Source organism: Triticum urartu, chromosome 7, assembly GCF_003073215.2.
Source record: "Triticum urartu cultivar G1812 chromosome 7, Tu2.1, whole genome shotgun sequence".
In the NCBI taxonomy this organism is placed as follows: domain Eukaryota; kingdom Viridiplantae; phylum Streptophyta; class Magnoliopsida; order Poales; family Poaceae; genus Triticum; species Triticum urartu.
The window spans coordinates 10,752,873-10,765,118 of record NC_053028.1 but is presented as its reverse complement, the minus strand read 5'-3'; the positions used below and the strand labels follow the sequence as shown (position 1 = coordinate 10,765,118).

The following is a 12,246-nucleotide window of genomic DNA, read 5'->3' as shown; positions in this document are numbered from 1 at the left end:
TGAATCGCACACGATGTTTCGTCGCAATTGAATTTACCAATAATTGCTTCTGTCTAGAATCCTATTGCAATCTCTTTCTTAATTAGATCAACAAGCAATCTCTCAAAAATATGTCTTTCATTTTATCTGAGAATCTTATTTTGGTATATTAAAAGTTTAATTTATAGCACGGTAAAAAGACAAAAAATGGACATGCTAAGAAATCGTCAGAGCATTGGTTTGATAGGTCCTGTTTAAGTGATTAAAAAGAACTGATACATGTATAAAATTATTCGGCCAGAAAACAAGCAGGAATGTAACGTACAACTTCACAAGCACACCATAGTGAACACTCAACACTCTCAATACAATACTACAACTTTCCACAATACTCACTTCCTCATGATGGAAGTAGAGGTCATGGAGCAGAAACTGTTGTGTTGTCGAGCCCCTCCCGTGAAGAGCAACCCGACGTCCGATAGCTCCATCTCCCACTAATTGCCGCCCGAAGGCCAAAGAAACGCAGGCTTATTCATTTATCATGGTGAAGTTCCACGACTTTATCTGATTCAGTTGGGTGAAGTTGCCAGTGGAACCTGCAAACACCAGATATATCTTGTCCTGCAGAAGCTGTGATAGATCAATGTAGATATCTCCTTGGTAGACATACCGTCCTCGGATGCTGTGTTGGACCAGAAATACTTGAAACAATTTTGATGTGCCGTGGTACCTGATACTGACCCATACATCAGTCCCACTCGAGAGGATGATGGAAACATTACTAAGCGGGTACTGCCGAATAGATTTGATGCTGTTGATGTCGATGCCGATATGGTTGCCATCAAGGTCATCCTCATAGCTCTTCCTTGTGTCAAACTCGACAGCTACTACTGGGTCCGTCTTCGTGCCATCTGTCGTGGCATTACATATGCCAAGCCATTGGCCACTGCTGTTGCTGGGCAACGATGGATTGTTTGTGAGAACAAATGCCATACCTTCTCCAGCCCCATTCTGACCGGGGAGGATGTTGAGCAGGAAATCTGTCCTGAACAAGGTGGGCGTCATGCGCTTGTTGTTCCATAGCTTGAGGGTTTGCCTTGCATAAACCACTCTCCCCGACCGGTGGCGCATGTTTCCGGTACTTGGTGTGATCTGCAAGGCACCGCCTGCAATTGTTGAGCCTGGGCTGAAACTGAAATCATCCCTATTGATTGTGTTGAAGTTGGGATAAGTAAATTGCAAGCAACTACTGTATCTACTGCCTAGGGTTAGGATGACAACAGCTGCAGTAGCTATACGGGAAAAGCTCAACTTGGTTTTGGGCATTGTCATGCTAAATGGTTCCTATAGCTTCCTGCAACCTACTCAAGAAAGAGGAGTATTTATACAATCCTTATGCTTCACTGCTTCTCAATACGGTGGAGGGGAGGAGCTGACAAAGTACTTGGAAGAGACATAGTCAATGAGAATCGTCAGGATAAAGCCTGGGATTATATTTGTGCAGCTGCAGAGAAACATCCCAATGTTAGACTAAGAAACGGTGCGGCCAAAATGTTGTGACATATGCTACTCACCAGCAATATGTTTGACTATGCGATTGCTCACCTTCTTTCCACAAGAGAGGGATGAAAAGAGGGACATCTGAGAGGATCAACAAGGTCTGTTTAACAAGCAGAACAATGACATTAACATTAAAAAAACATCGATAGGTCGAAGAAAATTTATCCGTCACAGCATGATAGTGCCAGCTATGGACTTGGGTAGAAATCCCTTTCATCCAATAATTATTTATATTGGATTCCTTGTCAATGCAGAACTTGTCTCCATGGAAAGCTCTTACAATTTACAAGTGTACCACATGATGTAGTCAAAGAAAACAAGTATTGTAACTCGACTCACTTAATATACTTGTAAGTTATACTTCGACAAGACATGGCCAATGGGAATCATCATATACAGCCGACAACAAGATGTTCAGAGTAATATGTTTGACTATGCAATCATCTCCTTTTTTTCCCATTGACAGACTAAAAGAGGGGCTCATGGGAGGAATAACGAGGCTGTTGAACGAGTAAAATAGTGCAACATACACAAACGCTAAGAGGTAGAAAAAATTGGTCAGTGACAACCTGATGGTGCCATCCCTCTTTTTTTTTGTGAGTGATGGTGCCATCCCTCAAGTAGTTTCCACTGGCGTGTAATACTGTCGAACGTTGAACTTGATGATCTTATTCGCGTGTTTGATTTGGACTTGTTGCTTTTGATTGTCTTTTATGCTGGTATGGAGATCTTGAAAAAATCTGATTGCCCTTCACTTGGAGATATTGTACTCTAAACAATCTCTAAGGGGATAAGTTCATGGTTTGGATCTGACTCAAATAGGCCTGATCTGCACTGCTCTTTATTCCATCATATGTTGTTTTACATGGTCTACCTATATTCATATGATGAATTTGCAAAGTTGATATAGCCAAGGAAGCTCTAGCATGGACTTGCGGTTAGAGTTAAGCACGAATCCAAGATTGCACGGCACGTGCATGTATGTTCTTGTTTGGTTAGTATTGCAAACCGAGTAGGATTAGCATTACTACACCGAGTAGGATTAGCAATAGGCTATGCTTAGCAAATATATATGCGTCTACCCCCAGCCCTTGTAACATCACAACGAAAAGTTCAGAGCAATAAAAAAGCAAGAGCAAGGCTCGATACGAGCCTTTGGCGATCTATCGATCAGTTTGTTTCGTTCGCAAGTGTTTCGCCGACGACGCCGAAGTACATCGATCCAATCGATCAAGCTAGCCAGCCGAGGCGTATAAATACGCAAGTTTCCGGCTAGTTGCACGTACGTGTGTACTTAGGCACTAATCGATCAAGCTGCCAGTGTGCTTGTTCGAGTTAGCTTTGCACGTACACATACGTGGTGATCCGTGATCCTGGGTGGTTTTGATCTAGAGATCAAAAGCCAACAATTGCACCGCAGCACCATTTACATGCTGCCTGCATTCCCGCACCAAATGTATGTTCCAACTTGCGTCAACAAAAATCCTATGCAAGTTGATGACGAGATGATCAGAGGTGCACTGCACGGTACAGGGGAGGTAATTTTAGCTACTGTCTAGAGCCAACTAAGTAAAAAAGAGCATAAAAACCAGCTTGATTAGACTGCCTTAAAACATCGCGCAAATTCCTTGCTCATCTTGAAGACATCTCTTGAGGCCGACCATTCCATAGTATCTGAAATTTTCCCTCAGATTGAAAAAAAAAAGAGAACAGACGATCTTCTGTCGTAATATTTCTCAAGGCAGCTGGGTGGTACCTGGATGGAGTGTGCCACGTTCTTCCCAGGCACCTGAACAGAGGTGGTCCGCCTGCTTGCCATATACTCCCTCCGTCTCAAAATAAGTGACTCAACTTTGTACTAAAGTTAGTATAAAGTTGAGTCACTTATTTTGGGATGGGGGGAGTATATGATAAACAGTATTCCCACTTGCCAGCTTTAATTGTGTAGTTGTTATAGGTGTTGAATCTTTTCTTCCATTTCATGCAGGGAAGGTCTTTTCTGGAGGGGTCCTGAAAGTTACCTACGTGCAAGCTCTCAGTCAGGTATCAATGCTTTTATTCTCTCCTCGGTTAATTAGTTCATCAGTGCTATCTGAAAAGAGAGAGGGATGAAGGAGTCCATCTTGGAGCCAAGAAACTGGAAAAACTATACAGGTAATAACAATGTAAAAACCACTAGACAAAGATTATGTATGATACTAGCTAGGATTCGGTCCTGCTCACTGTGGCAAATGTTCAGACTCACAAATGAATTGCCAAGTTTAAAATAAATACATCATCCATTCTCAAGCAGCTCAGAGCTTTTCTTGGAATAATATGGCATTCTTGATTAATTCATCTTCACTGTTTTTAGTTCATATGTCTATTATCATTCCAGACCCATTCAAGAATCAAGAGTCATCATGCATGACATCACAAACAACAGGACTAGTGCTGTTGAGCCAACTCAAACAGGGTAGCCAAATCAATCATGCAGTGGACATCAATCAACCACGCCGACAGACCGTATTCTTAGTTGGCATTCAGTCGTGTTGACAGACAAATATTGTGCATGTTCTCCAAGCCACATCTCTATGAAACTCTTGTCACCACTGGATCTAGTGTACTGATTTCTCTCACCTGCATGCTTCTGTCAGTACAGGAGTGCACACCCCAATCAGAAAACTATGGTGCATTATGTACACTGTTTATATGCCTGCTTTAATTGTTTTATCAGTCACCAAGTTGAATGGAAAAAGAGGATGTTCTTATTCACCACTTTTTAATTATTTGTTTATGGTCCATATTTATTTCTGACTTTTGGACCATGTTTGAAGTGCCCAGCAGTGAGATTGCAGCTAGCAACGATGAGAAAAGAAGAAGATACGCCGATGACACACTTATCATAGTAAAAGCTGTTGGCCCAGTCCCGACGCCGAGTACTTCCGGCCTGCTACAAGGAGGTGCCGTCTCCTTGGCTAAGTGGTCGATAATTGTCTTCAACCAAATAATTCTGACGTGTACCAAAACCCTGTGAACCTATTTGATAGGCAGAGCTGCTCCCTGCTCAAAAGCTTGTGTTGTTGCGATGTTCAGAGACATGGTAACACAAAATAGTTTCATCCAAGATGGGCCATAGAGTTTGCACCAGTGGTAGCTGCTTGCAGTTACTACCATCTTCCCATTATTTCCAGGCTTGAGCCCAGTCCTGAAGAACACTGCAGAATGAGGCAAAGCTCACAAACATAATGTTTGCATACAGGAACATTTAGATTGGACAAGCTTTTCACTTGATGAGATTATTTTCAAAAGTTGTTTAAAAAAAGAGAGAATAGAGGTTCACTTCCAAGCTTGAAAAGCTGTATCAGCTCCCGTCCAATCCTAGTTATGTACACATGCATACAATGTGTTAACTACCTGACCTAGCAATTAACACCAAGGGGTTTAAGTTAAGTATAAGCAAGGATGGTACGTACTAAACCAAATGCGTCCTCAATCCTAGCATTCCTGATCTTCCAACCACAAAATAATCAGAACACGGCACATGATGCATCCACCTGCTTAATCATCAGGATTGCAGCCACTATAGGGAAGATCAGGAGCATGCATTCATTCATAATCCGAGTTACAGCCATTACAGACAGTTAGTTTACAAGAAAAATCTAGTTCTTGATCTTATAGATGTGAGCCAACAAGCTGTTACTTTTTACCTACTAACGGAAGGGCGGTTTGGGTGCACCAGCGAAGCCTCCTTGAACGCGCACACAACATCATGAAAGGCCCCATCAAGTCGGATCTCCTCGAGGTGTAACAGGTGCTCCATGCCGACTGGTATGGTGCCACCCCAATGTACCACACTGAGACAAAGGATTCGTAAGTTGGGCATAGCCCCTGCTTCGAACCCCAGGTACGCTGTAATATCTTTCCGAGAACTACAATAAAAATACTCCAGAACTAGGAATAGTCCTGTGCCTAATATAGCTCTTTCAGCAGGGATTTTACCCGCTCCAAAGTTGAGGTAGACGAGGGAGGGAAGCTCTCCAAGAAGATGAATCTCCTCAGTTGACGTCTCCTCAACCTGCAGCTCAAGGACGCGCAGACAATGGAGACCATCCATCCATTTCGGAACTCTGCAGAACCACCATGTTCTCATGCAAAGTCGCTCCATATGTTGAAAAGGATTGGATAATGAGCCCACCTGCAGGTTCTCACTCTCAAGATGGCAACCAAAGATGCGCAGACATTCGAGGTTACGGAGCTTTCCAATAGAGAAGGCCAAAGCATCAACTTTTTGCGTCCCCAAACTGAACTCTTTTCTCACACTCAGTTCCCTCAGATTGGTCAGCTCGCTGAGATCCATAATATACTTCAGGGAGATCTTTTCCAGGTCAAACTCTTGCAGAGTGCGCAGTGATTTCATATTCTCGATACCTTCCGGCAGGTCTGTACAATTTGGAAGACCCAGATAGGACAGGCGGGGCAAATGAACTATATCTGAAGGGATGCTCTTTACCAGCCTGCATTTCTGTATGTCCAGTGTCTCCAAGTAAACAAGCTTACCAAGTTCAGTAGGGAGCTCTATTTTCCCATCGACTCTAACCATCACACACCTCAGCTGAAACAGTTGGCTAATAGCAGTGAGGTCAACTATATCCTTTCCCCTAACAATGATGAGCACCCTGAGATACTTGAACCACAAAAAAGGTGGTATGGGATTCTCAAACAATATAAATGACCGAACTTGTGGCAGTCTAGCAGCAATAGCCATATCATACTCATATGTTGCTCCACCAATAGCCATGGAGCTCAGGGATAATCTGCGAACATTGTACTTGCAGCCATGCATCAGTCTTGCCATGTCCTCAGAATTGTACGCCACACTTAGAAAATTGTCTTCTACACACTTGATTAGGATCAAATCAAGCATCATGTCATGTACTGTGCAAGACAACACCTCTCCATACTCAGTTTTTGATGGCTGAATCATACTTCTATTGACGAGCTCATTGAAATAACTCCTGCCAATATCCTCCAAATCTGACCCATGCAAACTGCTGACGAAGCCTTCAGCTATCCATTGTCTAACCAGATGATCCCGCCATATAATGTGGTCCTCAGGATACATACCAAGGTACAGAAAACATGCCCGGAGATGAAGAGGAAGATGCGTGTAGCTAAGGTTTAATATGTTATTCATCTCTTTCAATGAAGGATTTGTGGCAGATTGGGCACCCAGAGATTTCCTTATGCTCTCCCAGTGTTTCCTTGACCTCACTTGAGTAGCTAATAGGCTAGCTATAGTGATAATTGCAAGAGGCAATCCACCACACTTCTTCAGAATTTCAGCCGCAACGTCTTTAAGATAGGGTGGACAAACAACTTCAGACCCAAATACTCTGTTCGAGAATAACATTCTTGAATTCTGTTCATTGAGGGGCTTCATTGTGTAAATGCACTTATGGTCATTGTGACAGGCCACACTAGCCACATCTTCCACTCGTGTCGTTACTATTATTCTACTCCCATTTCCATTTTCTGGAAAAGCAAGACTAATAGTATTCCATGCTGATTGATCCCACAAGTCATCAAGTACAATAAGGTACCTGTTGAAATGTTTGCACAGGTTACATCGTATCAGAATATGACTAAGTTGAAGACAGAAGCATCAAAAATTAAAATGGACTAGATGAAAGAAATATGTTGCTCATATGGCTAAATTAGCATGATCACATAATATTCAAGACGGGATAACAATGCCTGGCCGAAGAACGTTCATTATCATTTGGTCAGCTTATGCCTGTATATTGTAGTCACCTAGCATTCTTCACCTATGAGTATTCGGTCCTGTCTCTCAACCCCTACGAGTATCTTCCAATAAACAACTAAGCAAGTTTTTACATTGAATGAAAAAACATACAAAACTTCAATCAATTGTTCCGAAGGTGTGTTTCTGCTCTAATGTTTTCTTTAAAATTTTGAATATCTACCACGAACGTACAAAACAAGAAAACAACAAAACTTCCTACATGCATGGGCAAGCAACTCTAACCAAAATATGTACTAACCAATTACTTGCTACTTCAAATTGAAGATGAGCAGCCAATGCCAGTGGCTATAGGAAGTAAGTAATTACCTTTTATCTGCGAGATACTTCCTTAGCTCTTCAATGATGTCTTCAAACCCGCAATCATGAGAAGACACACTTATCCCAAGTTTCAATTGTAGGCGATTGAGAAGCACTCTCATATCAGGCTTCTGTGAAACTGAAATGAATGCCACACTCTTGAAATGCCCCCTGATCTTATCATACACCTGTTTGGAAAGTGTAGTTTTACCCAGACCTCCAAAACCAACAACAGACACAACCTTGAGTTTTTTCTGAGTATCCATCAACCAATTGGCAACCTCCCCCCTTGGGCCGTCAATGCCCACAAGGCTAGTTGCCTCCTGGTAGACCGCTGACAGCCGAGGGTCGACACCCACAAAGCTAGGCTTGCAATCATCAATCTTGTAGCTCTCACGTCGAGCATTTGCTTCTACCACAAGAGTCCTGAGCTCTTCCATCTGGTTGGCAATCCTATGAAGCTCGCACAACCTCTTGTGAAGTTCAGCAGCCTCGCCGACGAAGCTTGCTTCAGCATCCTCACCTCCAAATTGGCGCATGAAGTCATCAATGCAATTCTCCATGTCATAGGAGATCTCCCTGACATCATCCCTCCAATTTTTTAGCGCTGGAGCGAGCTCATCCATGAGCTCCAGCTGCTCAAGGACAGCGTTTATGGTGCTCAACTCCTTCTTGAGGAAGGACGCCTGCTTCCTCACCTCTTTGCGCTTAATGTACTCGTCGCCCATGAGCTTGGCAAGCTTGGCACTGAGGGTGCTCATCACCCCAGTTGCCACAATCACTGTTGTTGCCTTCCCCTTACTCTCTAGGCTCACTTTGCCATCCTCCTGCTCTACCTCCAGCGCTGATGGCTGCAGTTCGGATGCTGCAGCGGAATCATCCATCAACTTCAATTCATCCACCAACTTGGAGGCAAAGCCTATCTGCAACAAAAATGAAAAGAAGGTCAGGACAAATCACTAAATAGTTAAATGGTGGATCATATACATTTACTATTGAGTAATTGTACCTGCCCTTCTGTCGAGGTAGCTACATCACTTGTAATAGACCAGTTTGAAATTTCCACATCACCCAGTATTCCACTAATGATAAACCATGTAGCAGGCCTATTCTTTGGGTCATAGTTCATGCATTTTATCCCTATCTCAGCACATACTTTTACTTGTTCCAGTGCTGTCTGGCTCTCTGATGTCCTGAACTTGTTCGTCCAACTTTCAACTATCTGCCAATTTGACAGCCTAGTGAGTTACAAAAAAGCATGGCTTGCATTTTAGAAAAAGCACACCGCCGTATTGATTTAGGACTGGAGACCAAATGCAAGGATACTGCCACAAACAAAATTGAATTTCTCACTTGATCGATTTTAGTGTTAGTAATCTTTTGACACACATAATGACTCAGAAATCAGAACCATCTTTATTTTACGTTTTGTGGAAGATCAGTACAAAGACAACATTCAAATCTTGTCATTTACAAATTCTACTGTTAACTAAATACTCTGATTGAATATGTGTTGCATTTCTGTTCAACAATATTGAGGTTTGTGCTAAGCATGTTGTCTATGATGTTGTTTCTTGGAACCTCATGTATAATATAATTACCTCCTTAACATTGGAGTAGTCCTTATGTCCCATAAGGATCTCCATTATTATAACTCCCAAACTATATATGTCTGTCTTGAAGGTGATTTCTCCCTTGTTTATAAATTCTGGTGCCATATATCCCCTGCATAAAAAATAGTGCAGTTTGTACAATTAGTGAATAAAGTGTATGCGACAAAGTTGGTAGATGGCTGATAAAAACATCAAGTTCTCAAAGAAAATTGCTAGCCTACATCGTCCCATGCTTGTTTTCAGTGATAGCCCGACTCTTGCTTTCACTTAAGCGTCTTGATAGACCGAAATCCGTAATTCTGGGCAGCATGTTGTCATCCAATAGTACATTTTGAGGTTTGAGGTCCATGTGAATAATACGCTGCTTGTGAAGATAATGTACGCCTTCACAGACCCCCTTGATTATTTGATAACGTGTGATCCACTGAAATCGACAAGCTGCATCTGTGGAGAGTATTAAGTATAACAAATAGTTGGCACTATATGCGGAGAGATAGGCTGAACCACACAAGCTCAAAAGGCTGATCAGATTTTACCAGGGAGATAGTCAGCAAGGCACCCTTTGGGCATGTACTCGAAGCAGAGCAGCCTATGCCGCACATCAGCCAAGACACGCTTCCCGTCATATGGCATCAGTACTTGCTGCGTCTCGGAGCAGTATCCGAGAAATCGCACGGTATTCTTGTGCCGGACCCCAGCAAGACAGGTGACCTCGCTTGCGAAATTCTTGTCCAGGATCTCGTACATCTCAAAGAGCTTCTTCACGGCAACGGTGCGACCACTTGGAAGCACGCCCTGCATCTCACATAGAATCGTGTCAGCTAGATTGTCTCTGGTAAATTAATTTCAGAGCGGAGGGTCGGCTTGCTTACCTTGTAAACCGCTCCGAACCCGCCGCTGCCGATTTCATTATCTTCAGAGAAGTTCCCTGTGATGGCCTTGAGAAGCGAGAAAGGCAGATCGACAGGATCCGCACTTTTGTCGAGCAACACTTTCTCCAGAGCAGCAAGTTCGTTGTCTTGGCCGCCATCCGTCATCTTGGTTGTGGAAGTTATAGGTGTTATTCTATTGAAGCATGCATAATTAGTGTTGTTCATTAGCCGTACGTGGAAATAAGGAGAAAACTGGGACCTGCTATTATTCAGTTGTCTGGAAAATAATCATGTTAAAAAAGTCGACTGAAACCAATACAGTACTCTGTTTTGGGGGTAATTGAAGAACTAGTGATTGCAGAAAAAATTAGTACATCTATCTGAAGTCTAAAGTCGATCTAAAAAGTCTGAAAGAGACTGATGGACTTAATTTTTCTCTCGGTTATACTAACAAACAAGAAAAACATCTGTATGAAATTTTTTATCTATGTGAAATCTGAAAGAGACGTGGATCTGAAATGTCTGAAGTAGACGGGCGGACGGGCTTTTTCCCCTCCATTAGTTAGCAACAAAAGAAAAAGGCATTGAAGAAAAAGGGATCCGCTGATTAGATTAGATCTATGGAGGATACGGATCTAACACTAACTAACCAAAAACCAGGGGATGAGTCCCCATCTATCACCATCTTAGTGGCTTACGGTAGGTACCTTTCTTTCTTTGCCAGGGAAGCGGCGCCGCAGACCAAGGATGGCTGCGGTCGGGCCGGATAAGAACCTGACGGGAAGAGTACTTCGCCGGAGAAGTACTTCCGAGGAGGGTGGGGGCTGGAGAGGCGGAATGCGGAGGGGGGAAAGGCCGTGCCCACAATGGAGGCTTGACCTGGATGGAGTCTGCGGGCGGAGACTAACTGAATGGAGTCTGCACTCCAGACTTCACATCCGCGTTTGTCTCCGTGATGCCCGTGAGCCAAATGCTCGTCTCCGGGTGCATCTTACTAGTTACTACTACTAGTTTCCAAATAATTACTAACACCGTAAAACCAACAGTAATCCGGGTTTCCCAAAAGAAAATATAATCCCGGTTTGGACTCAATTGATTCTTTGCTTTTCAAAGCAATATCCATGGTACAACTAGAAGAGGAGGATATATACAATAGGAAATATTTGATTCTTCCCTAAAAAAAAGGAAATATTTGATTCGCTGAAATAACTCGCCCACAAATATATGTCTGTTTTGTCAAAATATAGACTCACTGACACTATCCGAATTACGTTATGAGAATAGTAGCTGGGATTCAGTCCTCTGCTCACTGTGGCAAATGTCCAGACACAAATGAATGGCCAGCTCTTTATGAATGTAAAACTGTTACATGCATCCGACCGAGGGTGATTGTTGCAGATGTTTACAAACTGCCGTGATCCAACGCAGACCATAAAGGCGAGTTTCAGTAAGTGAAAACACCCCATTCAACTGGGTTAACGATGCAGTTTCAGGAAATTGAATGTTGTTCGAGCAACGGACAACGTACGTCATGATCTCCACTATACTCCGGGTTATCTCTGTCTATACTGAGAACTCTGGTGTATTTGACGTCTTCACCTTCATGCCCCAAACAGAAAACCATGGTGTACAACACTGGTTACACCATCTATAATCTCTCTTTTGCCCCGGATACAGATTTTGTTTTGCCATTGAAGTATGCTGTTTATATCCCAAAGAAAAGCATCCGGCATTTCTTTTTTTGCAGAACTACATCAGTACATTCTGTTCAATTTCTTTTTGCCATTCAAGTATTGTACAGAGAAAAAAAGGAAGAAGCAAAACTCATGCATCTAACGAATGTTCAGAAACAGAGTAACACAATATTGCTTCATCCAACAGTCTTGAGCTCAGTCCAGAAGGAATATTGCAGGATGAGGCAAAACTCTTGTGTACGTTTCGAAAAATAATAATAATTAGGTGCCAGTTAGAACCAGTTAACTCACACAAGTGACCGTTTGAAATAGAAATAGCGTATGTATGCATCCATAGAGCTTTGCCTTTTCTTAATTATCGGATCACATGAGTAAACATCGAAAGTAGCTTCCTTTATTTAATCAAAGGTGGGTACAGGGTGGGG

General features: G+C 42.6%; 2 protein-coding genes across 2 annotated transcripts; both read right to left on the bottom strand.

The window, feature by feature from the left end:
- Positions 1–237: 237 nt before the first annotated feature.
- On the bottom strand, positions 238–1,311 carry LOC125525355 (probable L-type lectin-domain containing receptor kinase S.5). The gene has a single exon (XM_048690357.1). It carries the CDS (start codon positions 1,309–1,311, stop codon positions 508–510), a length of 804 nt encoding a protein of 267 aa, XP_048546314.1. The 3' UTR covers positions 238–507.
- Positions 1,312–5,106: 3,795 nt separating this feature from the next.
- LOC125525610 (disease resistance protein RGA5-like) lies at positions 5,107–11,029 on the bottom strand. Its single transcript, XM_048690622.1, has 8 exons — positions 10,835–11,029; positions 10,128–10,320; positions 9,792–10,050; positions 9,477–9,699; positions 9,244–9,367; positions 8,652–8,864; positions 7,652–8,565; positions 5,107–7,121 (listed from the first exon to the last, which is right to left on the bottom strand). The coding sequence occupies exons 2-8, from the start codon at positions 10,290–10,292 to the stop codon at positions 5,225–5,227; spliced, it is 3,795 nt and encodes a 1,264-aa protein (XP_048546579.1). The 5' UTR covers positions 10,293–10,320; positions 10,835–11,029; the 3' UTR covers positions 5,107–5,224.
- Positions 11,030–12,246: the final 1,217 nt, after the last annotated feature.